The 12,446-nt window shown below is 35.0% G+C and overlaps 1 protein-coding gene across 1 annotated transcript in view; it reads right to left on the bottom strand.

Moving 5' to 3' along the window:
* Window positions 1-12,446, bottom strand: part of DYNC2H1 (dynein cytoplasmic 2 heavy chain 1) — a 183,333-nt gene that overhangs the window by 135,669 nt on the left and 35,218 nt on the right. The window contains exons 22-30 of the mRNA XM_088140623.1: window positions 12,179-12,384; window positions 10,914-11,069; window positions 10,050-10,164; window positions 8,331-8,501; window positions 5,775-6,157; window positions 5,086-5,218; window positions 1,689-1,806; window positions 244-356; window positions 34-153 (exon numbers count right to left, since the gene is read on the bottom strand). Of these exons, the coding sequence (XP_087996749.1) occupies window positions 34-153; window positions 244-356; window positions 1,689-1,806; window positions 5,086-5,218; window positions 5,775-6,157; window positions 8,331-8,501; window positions 10,050-10,164; window positions 10,914-11,069; window positions 12,179-12,384 (1,515 nt within the window). The remainder of the gene's footprint in view (window positions 1-33; window positions 154-243; window positions 357-1,688; window positions 1,807-5,085; window positions 5,219-5,774; window positions 6,158-8,330; window positions 8,502-10,049; window positions 10,165-10,913; window positions 11,070-12,178; window positions 12,385-12,446) is intronic.

Below are 12,446 nucleotides of genomic sequence, written 5' to 3'. Positions count from 1 at the left end.
ATATTGTTTTTGCATAGAAAGAAATCAACTTACCTGTGACGGGAAAAGTGATGGATCAATTGAACCCTGTAATCTTTTCCCAGTGGTTACACAGTCAATCAACAGTTGTTTTAATGTCTCCTTCATCTCTAAAGATAATTTGTTCAGCCATACCTAGCAAATAATATATCAAGGAAACATAATAAACCATGTTAACACACTTAATTTCTACAGGTGGGAAATTGGGGAAGCTTACTTTCTTACCTCAACATCATTGGATAGTAGAATTTTATTTTTGAAAGGTACAGTTTCACCTTCTAAAGATTTCATTGCAATAATGTTTTTAAAATCTTCATCAAAGCTTACACTGTGAATTCCTGTTAGGTAATGGAATAAGATAACATTGATTAGTTTAATGTAGGAATGTGTAAAACCTTCTCTGTACAGATGGGTGGTCCATGTCTGAACCTGTTCCTATATAGAACAAAACTGTTCTGGATATGGGCTGAAATTAAGTAGTTCTGGACAGAAGAGATTTGAGGTGAGGATGAGAGTGCAAAAAGGCTGAAGACATCAGTTGCAGCAGCTGAAAAGAGAGAAGGGAAGGCACCGAGAAGATCAGAGGTGGGAAGTCTCATGGGATATTACAATGGGAACCTGATCTATACTTCTGAGTCCACAATAAGGAACAGGCATGTAGACCAATTCATCTATTAGCACCTATTCTTTGGAATCAACTTCCCTTGGAATAATGCCTAGGGACTGACCTCCTGAAGTTTAAAAAAGGAATTAAAATGCTTCTTTTTTCCACACCTTTATGAGGTTTAAAGAATTATGGTTGTAGTATTTGATTGTTACATAATTTATTTGATTATATTGCATTGTGATTTGTATTGTTGCTGTATTGTGCTTACCTATAAGCACATAATAAATAAAAGCACAATTACTGAGTGATATAATTTCCCTATTTGTCCTGTAAATCAGGGTTTTGGTTTGACTGAAACAAGGAACAATTAAATATTCAAATTTTATGTCTGTTATACAGATGCTAATCTGAAACAGTTTAGCAGAAGTTCTGCAATGTGATAATACCTATATTCTGTTTTATGCACATCCCTAATATAGTTATATCACTTTTTTACACAAGTACAAAGTTGGATTACAATATGCTAGTTTAAAAGTGGAAATTCATTTGAAGTCAAATTAAAGCATTGTTTTTGGTACAATTTGTTTTTGGAAGCCTATGCATTCATAGGTTTGCATCCAACATAACAGAAGCCAATTTTGCACACATTACTGTTCCGCCATGTATGTTTCAGATCTGTTATGGAGATCCCTGCCATCATCCAGAATTGTTATGGGAGAGGACTGCAGAACATTATCTGCCAATGAAATTAAAGTATTGGCCACAACTCATCATCCATTGGAAATGACATAATAATTACATGTATAAAGAAATGAAAACAGGATTTTTTAAAGCTGGACTCATAAAAAATTATTTTAGCTTATCTGTAAAAAGATTTCAATTTACATTTTTCCCATTGCCATATGTATTACTAAAAAAGAATATAGGAACATTTTTGTTACTCTTTCAAGGGAAATCTATTATAACCAAAATCTTTCATTGTCAGAAACCACTTTGCAGAGGGTTGGACTAGATGGTGCTTGTGGTCCATTCCAACTGTACAATTCTTCTTTACAATTCTTACCAGCAAATAGCTTCTTCAGATGAGACTGGATGACTAATGGATTAGTAGACTGACCCAAGATTTCCAGAAGATCATCATCTCCAATGAAATAAAATCTAGGGAATGCAGAACGCTTTTCCTGTTTAAAAATAAATAAATTCAGTCTGCCTCTTCAAGAGAGTATAGTGATAATTTTTGAACCTGCTACACTAATGATATAACTCATATCTTTCCAAAAATGAAATCAGGAATAGCTGTGAACTGAAACATCTCTAAGCTTCGCACCAAAAAAGATTAACTAAGTCTTCCTCTATCCCTTGCTTATTTTTCAAAAATGAAATGAAATGAAATGAAATGAAATGAAATGAAATGAAATAAAATAGACATTTAATGGTCAAAGAACTTTGGAAATGAAAAACAAACATAAAAAATAAGAAAACAATATAACTTGAAAGCTCCTGGATGTTAGGATTGTGTAGCACTTCCGCTTCAGAGTGGTTATAATCCTGGGTAATGACACACCTGCTTTAAGATGTTGCAGACAGATGCTATATTTGCACTCCCACATGAATGTATGCATATGCATAAACACAAATGTTTGTTATCTTAAGGAGAGATACAGAATTTTAAACATCCATATTGAAAATTTTATCCCAAAACTCAATTGTATGGAGAAAGAGAATCTATTAGGAATTATTTCACGAATGTCTCCAAAAATAGAAACCAAATGTGAATATCTCTAAAGTATTATTTAAGATCCTTTGTTGCTGTATTAACATTTAGCAATGCTATTTCTCACATTTTAAATAACATTAATCTAAAGAAAGATGTGCTTAGAATGTTCTTGTATTTTGCTGTGGTAAATTTATCAGCTAGCAAGAAAACTGAATTAAATACTTGTGTTGCACCATTTTATATGTCTTAGAGAAAAACTGACAACAAAGACATGCTAGCATTTCTATTAAAGACTGTTACTGTCAAAATTAATAACTAAATATGAATACTGCCACTACAAATGGCAATATCAATCAGTTTGATTACAAAGCCTCCAACAATCTAGAAGGACTTTGATTAATACAATGAAATTTAAGGGGGGGGTGTTTAGTACCATTTATAATTATTTTTAATCCATTGTTCATGACTTGCTGCAACAGATTTAAAATGAACGTTACACTATAAAGTGTTCCAAGATGATTTTACAAGTTTAAATCCCAAGTCCTGTTTACATACTTTTTAGAGAATTTCTCGAAAGGTTAATATCTTTGACATAAGAGTTTTATCTTATTAAAGAGGTTCATCTGATTTTTAAATGATGTGTATATATATCATTCAAACATTATTAATGTTCTTGATTGGTAAATTCTCATGAATGTAAGCAATTACATCTGTCTCATTTGAAACCAAGTTGAAATTTATGACCAAATTTTCTATAGAATATTTTCAGGAGAAACAGATTTTTTATCACTATCAAGTGTCTAATAATAGGAAGTTGCATAAAGATGCATGAACACACCTGCGTGAAGCACATATATTTAAAATTTAGGTGATTGAAGAATGGTAGAATGTGCACAGGATGGGTTGAAAACTATTCTCCTTTTCCAGACTTGGAATATAAGTTTAAAATATGGATTTATGGGGAAAAAAAAGTCTCACTATCAAGGAAGAATCACATTGCTGTAACACACTGAGAAACCAGCAACTTGTATGCAGGGTACCTCTTTCAAAATTACAGGAATGTTTTAAATGAAATGTATACAATATGATCTCCCTATTCTCAGTTTTTTTATAATTATGTATAAATAACTCTTTCTCATGTATGAAAGCAAATAACTGTTAACAGAAATAGAGGTTTCTGAAGCGGAAATAGAAGTATTAAAAAGAATATTATCCTAAACAATAGTAAGTAAAATTTAACCTTTTAGAACAGGACTATAATTAAATTTCATTTAATTGGTGCCAATCTTGTGAAATAATTCCTCTATAATATCAGAATCCACAAGGACTAATACGATGGCCAGAAGTGTCTTGAAAGCATTTTTGTGACTCTATCAGTACTGATTGCTGCATACAATTCATCAAAGTTGATTTCTATTCCTGCTATTCTATTAAATTTATTCAATTAAAAGTGTAACCAAATTGTAGCTCCATTAGAATTTTGAAGAAAAATAAAAAATCTGCAAATGATTTATTACATGGTATGTTGATTTTATATTAAGACCTTGAACATAGTTATTCCTCCTAACATTCTATGGAAATATTTTTGCAATTAGATTAATCAGGGAAAAATAGTAATTTTTGTTTAAAAACAATTTGCATTTGTCCTATCAATAATAATTACTGTTTGTGCTGGTGAACATAACTGATGGATTATATTTATAAATGTTTGTCTAAATCCCATTTCCACTAGAATCTTTTAAGAAACTTGCATACCGCTCTATCAAATATTTTGGATTTTTCAAAGATAGCAAAGTAAGTGGACTTTTAATGTGTTTATATTGATTGATTTACTTGCATTTTTGGAGTGAACAAACACATATTCATTAGGGGATATATAATTACTTATCACATAATTATACACTTCGATGAAACAGGTGTTGGCTTGTCTCCCTGAGCAAATAATCACAAGTGAACAGTGATTCTGGAATAAAATCTACTGACATCAAAGTTCATAGTTATCCACAAAAGTATGGAACAAACAGATACCAGGTTAAATAGGATAGAACATTAAACTATATTTAACCAACACTGCACAAACTTGCACAGGCCTTGTCCTTATTCATTCTCCCTTCCTCTCTAGCATTGTCATGATAATATAAGGATCTTTTTCCATTTTTCAAAGTAAAGAACTCCCAATGACATCTGTATTCAGGGAAATTCATTTTAATTTAAGCTATGGTTAGAAACCAAGCAAAATTGGAAACTATGATATAATCTTATCTCAACAAACCACAGTTCGAATTAACCAGGATTCCTGAGTTCAGATAAAACAGAGAACTTCAACCTATTTTAACCTTGTCCACAAATCTTATGCTGTTTCACCAGAGAGAACTACCTGAAAAAAGAGCATGTTCCCAGTAAGCAGTCAGTTGGAATGTACATAATATAGAATGTGGCAACACATTCCAATGTATAAATTAGTTTTTCTATTGAAGATTCTAGCCAGCTGTGCCCTCTTTCACTACACCATTTCATTCCTTCCAGCAGAAATCTTCCTTTGTTTTCTAATATTCAACATACTTCAGCAATTGTGAAGTGAGAAGTGATAACCGGACTATCCCTTTCCCCTTTGGAGTTGGTTGTTGTTTTTCTTCTACAGGCCTTTCTGTACTGCTGCAATCTTTGTGGCACTGAAAACTCCCCTTCTATCAAAGTTTATCATCTGAGTTCACTATTAAATGGAGTGATAAGAAATATTTACCTCCAAGAATTCGTTTAAAGATTTTTGACATCTCTGAAGCTGGTCAAGGATAGTAATTAAGGCAGTCCTTATTCCTGCTCGAGTATTCAAAGAAATTACACGGTTATCTTGTTTGATATCTGCCAGTATTGATCTTTAAAAGGAAACAACATGGTGTGAAGGTAGGCTGTTTTCTGTTCTTTAGTTTAATAATGGACAAATATTAACAAATAACTAATGACAAACAATTAAAACTATTAATGATGACCCAAAATATGAAAATGCAAGAAATTAATTTAAGTTTTACACACAATGCATGCATTTTCTTCTGAGAAATGTATGAGGCAGTTGGATTAAGAGACATAATGAATATTCTCCCCCCAGAGGTGCGGCAAGCCCCTATCCTCCTGGTCTTCTGGAAAGGATTAAAGAACGAGCTCTGCCAGCCTGCATGGGGTGACAACAATCTTACCCAATCCTGCAGGTGGCTGGCACCTTGATTGATGCTCCCTGAGTGATTACCAATTATTCTTGGATTTATTTATTTTCTATTTATTAATAATATATTGTAATTTTGTAATTTTAGTTGATTTTAACTGTTGTGTAAACCACCCAGAGTCATTTCAATGAGATGGGCAGTGACAAATTTGATATATAAATTAATTAATTAATTAATTTTAAAAAAATAAAATGATGTAAAATTAACTGACCTAAAGTCTTCATCTACTCTGTTGAAGCGTGCTTGCTCTCTAGGCAAAGCTCCACGACCAAAAATGGGTTCCAGATATACCCATTTCCTCTGAATTTGATTTAAATTCTGTAGATACTCATCCAGTTCAGCAAGTTTCCTCTCCCAAACAGAAACTTTATCTTGGAAACCTTTGTAGTATGGAGAGTCTTTTAATGACTGAAGTAGACAACGATTGTCACCAACTTGATTGACTATGTCTTTCCAATCCTTAATCAATTTGATCATCCGACTCTGGCTATCTTCATAATCTGTTAATGTAAAGACAGCTCCAGCTCCCCAAAGCTCAAGCTCACGCAAGGCTTCTCTGATGGTGACCTCACCATGAGCCCTGCTGTTCAAATCCTGTTACCAAATATAAATTAACATTTTATTTAAGTTAATGATTTAAATACTAACAGAGATAAATCCAAAGAATGAAGTAATTTCAGACACTGATTTATAAAGCACTGCATTTCCTTCTTAATTAAACATTAGGGTATTACTCATATATTGCTATACCTATTTGTGATATATTTTCAGGGCTCTGAATTAAATGAGTAACAAAACATAACTTTTCATCAAAACAGGAATATAATTCCTATAAGTATTCGTTATTACTATTAATTGTATAAATAATATAATATAATATAACTCCAGGTAATTCCAAAGTAAAAATCTATTGGATGACCTGGAGTGGGCCTTTTGACTTTTAAACCAGCCATTCTGCACTGAATGTGGATTTCATGTTGCACTACTAGCCAAAAAATCTATTCAGATACTCAAATGGTCCTCGTATGGAACTTTTGTTGATTTTAAAAAAAGCAAAGCTGTTCTTATTTCTAGGGCGAAGCTTTGAAACAAACTAAAGGATGTATCAATTGATCAATGCCTATTTATCCTCATGCATGAAGGCAATGGCAAACCACATCCAAAATTTTGCCAAGAAAACTGCAGGAACTTGTCCAGGTAGTCACCAGGAGTCAACAGTGACTTGAAGGTACAGGAAAAAAAAAAAATTAATTGTATAATCATACTAGTTTGAAAAACAGATGCACTACAACAGACAATTTAAATGAGGCAATTCCCCCTTGGAGGATGGTTAAAAAAGGATGTATCCTTGCCCCAAGTCTATACATTTTATAAAAATCTTTAAGTGATTTGGAACATTACTCCGGATGTACATCCAACTACCCTGCAATACTATTTCATGTGGATAAAGCAGTAATCTTACTCCAGTGATTTATTTAGGTTAAGAGAGTGCTGAAAACATTGACTGTTTTCTGCAAAAAACCTCTGCAAAATTATATAGGGAATTATATAGATACTGGTCTTTATGAAAAAGACTAAAAAGCTTTGTCAACCAAGTATCTGCAAATTTTGTAAGCTATAGGTAGGCAAACTGCACACTGCAATTATCTAACTTAAAGTCTTTTTTCTTCACAAAAGAAGCTCACTATATTCCTGCATCTAAAACCAAAACATCATCTCAACTTTTACACCACATACAATTTTAGTTTCTTGTAAGGAGTACTTTGAATTGGGGCAGGTTTAACATACTGTTAAATAAATAAACTTAACCCGTCACAATATTGAAAATTAGTCAGTATGAATTCTTGAGGCAGTTGTTTCAGGTGGAACAATATAATGTAGTTCTTTTTCTGAAGGCAGATTTAACAAGAATAGAACCTTGAACTTGAATTATTACCTTTAATTTTTTATTATTAATTTCTGTCTAGGGGTAGGTTGATTTCACTTTATTTACCTAGTGGTCAAGCTTCTGGTGGCCTAGACACTTAACAATTTTGAGGGATGAAGGCCTCAAAGTGTGTATGAGAGAGAGAAATTGGACAGGAATTTGGGAGAGGCTCTTTCTTTATTAAATGCAATCTGAATATTTTAGGGTTCAAATTGTCTCATCTTTTTTTCCCACCTCAAAATAGGAAGAAATTCTACCATCACTTTTCAGCAACCCAAGTAGTAGAGACTCCAAATGTTGCAAAAAGGGAATTAAACGGACACATGCTGCCCTTAGGCCACACGTTGTCTGCTGACTTGGTCGAGATTTTTCATTTCAATTAATATGATAATGGATCCATAAATGAAATACTAAATCTATATAGGTTTTCCCTGGTATCTTTGCTGCCTTTGGGTTATATGCAGGCCAGCTTATACAAAGAATTCTGAGTAAGGAGAAACAGAAGGAAAAAAAGCAAATTTCTAACAAAGTTATATTGGATAATTAATCTTTGTACACCAACCAGCCAAATTACTTTGTCATATGACTTGTTCCCTAATACAAATGAGCAGTGTGAGAACGTTCACTACAAGAGTGTAATGAAATTTCAGTGCCACAAACAGTATTCAGGACAATATGATGAAGATTATAACTTCTTTCTTTATGGAAAAAGAACTGATTTTAATAACTTTATTTAACTTAGTCAATAACTTTGGGGTATTCCTTGTTCTAAACAGAAGCTAGAAATATGCCCGATAATTTCTTCAAATGATTTTATGCATACTGAAAAATAATTTGCACCTTAAGTTCTGCTGCTTTTTCCACAATGACATCTGCCACTTTTAGGAGGTCTCGAAACATCAGATTACCTAAACTAGTACCCCTAGGGAGACCAAGAATGCGAAAGAGATCCAGCCAATGATCTGGTGATAAGTGTTCTCCTTTAACATATTTCAATATAGGAAGGATCATCTGTAACAAAAAAGAGCACACATTAGCAGTTTTTTTTTCTTTTGTAACTATAAATGTATTTTATGTTTAAACAATAAAGGATTATGAAAGTATCACAAGTAACAACCATTTGGAATAGCTACATTCTTGTAGTTGCATTCAGTAGTATATTGAATTTAAAGGGTATTTTTAAATGTATTTCGAAAACAGCTAAATGCCAAATTAAATTCCCATATTTAACACTGAATCCATCATTCAAATCTCACATTAGAGACAGCCATACATTCATCATTACAGTTTTCTCCTCAGTCCCCATTTAATAATACAAGTAGTCTTCACTTAACATCCATTCATTCAGCGACTGTTTGAAGTTACAATGGCGCTGAACAAATGGACTTACAACTGGCCCTCGAAGTTCTGGCTATTACAGCGCCCCCACGATCATGTGAACAAAATTCAGGCCCATTCAGGCCCACCCTCATTTATGACCACCTTTTGGCTAGCCACCTACCTGCTCCCACCAGCTGCCCTTGAGGCCAGGCCCTACCCGCTGCCACATCAGGGCCTTCTTTCATGGCAGTGCACCTGGGGCCTTCTCTCATGTGGTGGCCAGGGCTTCTCTTGCATGCTGGCCAGGGCCTCCTTTCACACACCGGCCAGGGCCTCTGTTCATGCGCCAGCTAGGGCCTCCACTCATGAAAGAAAGACCCAGCCAGCACATGAAAGAAGCCCCCGCCTACGCTGGCACAAAAGAAGGACAATGCTAGCAGGGGCCTTCTTTTGCACACCAGCCTTCTTTCATGTGCCGAGCTGGTCTTTTGGCTCCTTCTTTCACAAAAGAAAACCCTGGGTGGCGCACGAATAGAGGTCCTGGCCGGCACGAGAAAAGCCCCGGCTGGTGTGTAAGAGAAGGCCCCGGCTGCACCCCAGTGCAAAAGAAGACACCAGCCAGTACAGTAGTGGCACATGATGAGGGGCACATGGTGGCAGGCAGGGCTGGGCGGCAGGGGCAGCTGGTGGCAGTGGGTAGGCAGGTGGCCAAAAGGACAGATATGGGGGGTAAATAGGTGGATGGGGGGAGTTGAAGTGGAGGCAGTCCCTTACCTTTTTCCAAGAATGGCTTAGATCCGGGTGGGTCCTCACCTAATGACCACATGGGATTCATTCAACAACAGCAACTGGGATTGCCAGAACTGCTGTCACTAAGCAAAGCAGTCACAAGACATTTTGTTTAACGACCACATTGCTTAGCGACAGAGATGCCAGTCCCAATTAGGGTTGTTAAGTGAGGACTACCTATATAGGAATAATAATATTAGACCATTTTACAGAGCAATTCCAACAACTGGAGAAATGACAATGTGAAACGCCTTGAACATTTTGAAAGGTTATGTGCTAAAATTAATTGCTGTAATCAAATGCAAAACCTGGTAGGGTTTTCAAAAAATACATAACTTAATGAATTAAATATTGTATACTTTATAAAGATGCCTGTATCAAAACCTTAAGAATATTCTAAACCTTCCAATATTTTCCATTTGTCTTATTTCTCTCACACTATCACTTTACCTTGTATTTATCCACCTCTTTTTGCAACTTCACAGTCATTATTGTGTGTTCTTCAACCTTTCTCAGTTTTTCATGCCAGTTCAACAAAAATTCTTCAAATAGGTAGGTCTTACTCCTGGATAGAATATATATTAAAAGAAATTCATTGTTGGCCAACCAATATTATAATTAAGAACTATGTATAGATAGTCCTCAGGTAATGACAGCAATTGGGACCGGAATTGCCATCGTTGAGCGATGTGGTTGTAAAGCACGACATCACATGCCTGCATCACTTAGCAACAACTACCTCAGTAGTCCCAGTTGTTGTCATAACTCCAAGACGCAAGGATCATTAAGCGGGAAGCAGCAGAAGTCCCAGGGAGCAGAGCGGTGTCATGGGTGAATGCTGCAGGGTGGAGGGAAGGCCCAAAGCAGGCCGCATGCAAGCTGGTGGAGGCTGGTGGAGGGGTGATGCAGCACCACACAAGTGCAGGGAGGCCAGGGGTTGGATGGTACAGTGCTGCAAAAGTGCAGGGAGGCCAGGGAAATGGATGGCATGGCACCACATGAGTGCAGGGAGGCCAGGAGACTTACCAGAGCAACTTGTGACCTTCCCTGCCAGCTTCCCCCTTGACTTTGCTTGTGGGAAGCTTGTAGGGAAGGTCACAAATGGCGATCATGTGACCATAGGGGACTGCAACTGCTGCAAGTGCAAGCCAGTTGCCAAATGCCCTAATTGCAATCGTGTGACCGTGGGGATGGTGCAACGGCCAGAACTTCAAGGACTGGTCGTAAGCACCACTTTTTCAGCACCTTTGCAACTTCTAATGGTCGCTGAATGAGTAGCTGGTAAGTAAGGACTACCTGTAATCTTAAATGTACCTAAATGTAATCCAATCTTCATTGGCTTTTTCTTGAAAACCTTCATAAAATTGTTCATATAATGACCAAACCTCAGCACAGCATTCAATGTCTTTGCGTATTTCATTGGCTAAAGAGAAATCAGGCTCTTCTAATTCAAAGTGACAGCAGTCATTACTGAAGAAAAAGAACACAGTAATGTTACATTGTATGCCAAATAAAAGTTTATATGGAGCTCCCTATCCAGGTATATAAATTTAATAAAATAAAGTAAAATAAAATAAGTATTGATATAGATCAATCAGCAACATCCTGGAATCACAGGAAGAGTGAGAAAATATACCTTCTGTATATGAAAATGTTATTTTCTTATCTTTTTCTTCTATTTTCTTTCAATAGATACATTAATAGATACATTAACATAGTTACTGGAGAACAACCATGGAATATCTCAGGAATAATAGAAAAAGCGAGAAACTGAAAGTAAAGACATTTATAAAATAATGTAATTTGGAATGTGTTACCCAATGTTAAAACAATATTCCTAATGCTGAATCTTCCAACTGTAGGTCAACAGAATGAAAAGGTGTATTTTCCACAGCTGATGCTTTGTATATATCTTGCATGGTAACAGAACAATAAAAAACCACTACAATTGCATCCAGCCTTTCAGTAAGTTCTGATTATTTTACTAATTTGACTATTCCTTTGCCCAGCTAGATGATAGAATATATTTGACTTTGGCTATTCTTAAAAATCTAAGTTGGATTAGACCTTCTTAGTACTTGATGGGAGACCATCAGGAAATATCAAACATCCTGGAAAAAGGCCATGGCAAACCACTACTATATGGTCACAAAAATGATTACAAGCACCTGTCCATGAAATCACCAAGAGTCAACTGTGACTTGAAAATTTTATCCTTAATAATCTATTATCATTTTAAAACATCAAGTTCTGTTAATGTGGTAAATATAATTGTGTATTAATTATATATTCAAAATGACCCATTTTACAATTTTTTATACCTATCCTTTTTACAGAAAAAAAATATTATTTTTTACAGCTTTCACTTGAAAATTAAACTAAAGCATACCATGTCATGTAAATTTTGGGAAATCAGATAGGAAACTGAAAGCTGCTAAAACTTTCATTTTGTTATTTTATTTTTATTTCATTTTATTTATTTTATTCTAGTAACTGTTACTTTGCTTTCAAAAACTGTATTTACAAAAATATCCCTAACATGTTGATATTTGCGCATACTTATACAAAAATAAACATACATAAGTTTTTGCTTTATGTCCTCGAGTTCATCAAACTCAATTTTTTTTTCCTTTATGCTCTCAGCACTTTTCTGTAGCAAATCATGATGTCCTGTTTCAATGATGTCATCACTAGGTTTCAACTGGTCCCATCGAGCTTTAAATTTTTCCAGTTCTTGAAGGTAGTTATTAACACGGGATTTCACATTGCCTTTCATCACATCGATCTGAAGACCAAAGTGTATGTAAAACAGAAAAATAATAATAAAAAAAAGATTACTGTATTACT

This window comes from Python bivittatus, unplaced genomic scaffold (genome assembly GCF_059951505.1).
Source record: "Python bivittatus isolate LINGU-HERP-01145 unplaced genomic scaffold, Pbiv_v1 ctg000340_np1212, whole genome shotgun sequence".
In the NCBI taxonomy this organism is placed as follows: Eukaryota; Metazoa; Chordata; class Lepidosauria; order Squamata; family Pythonidae; genus Python; species Python bivittatus.
Note: the sequence above shows the minus strand (reverse complement) of the source record. Positions and strands in the feature narration are given on the sequence as shown.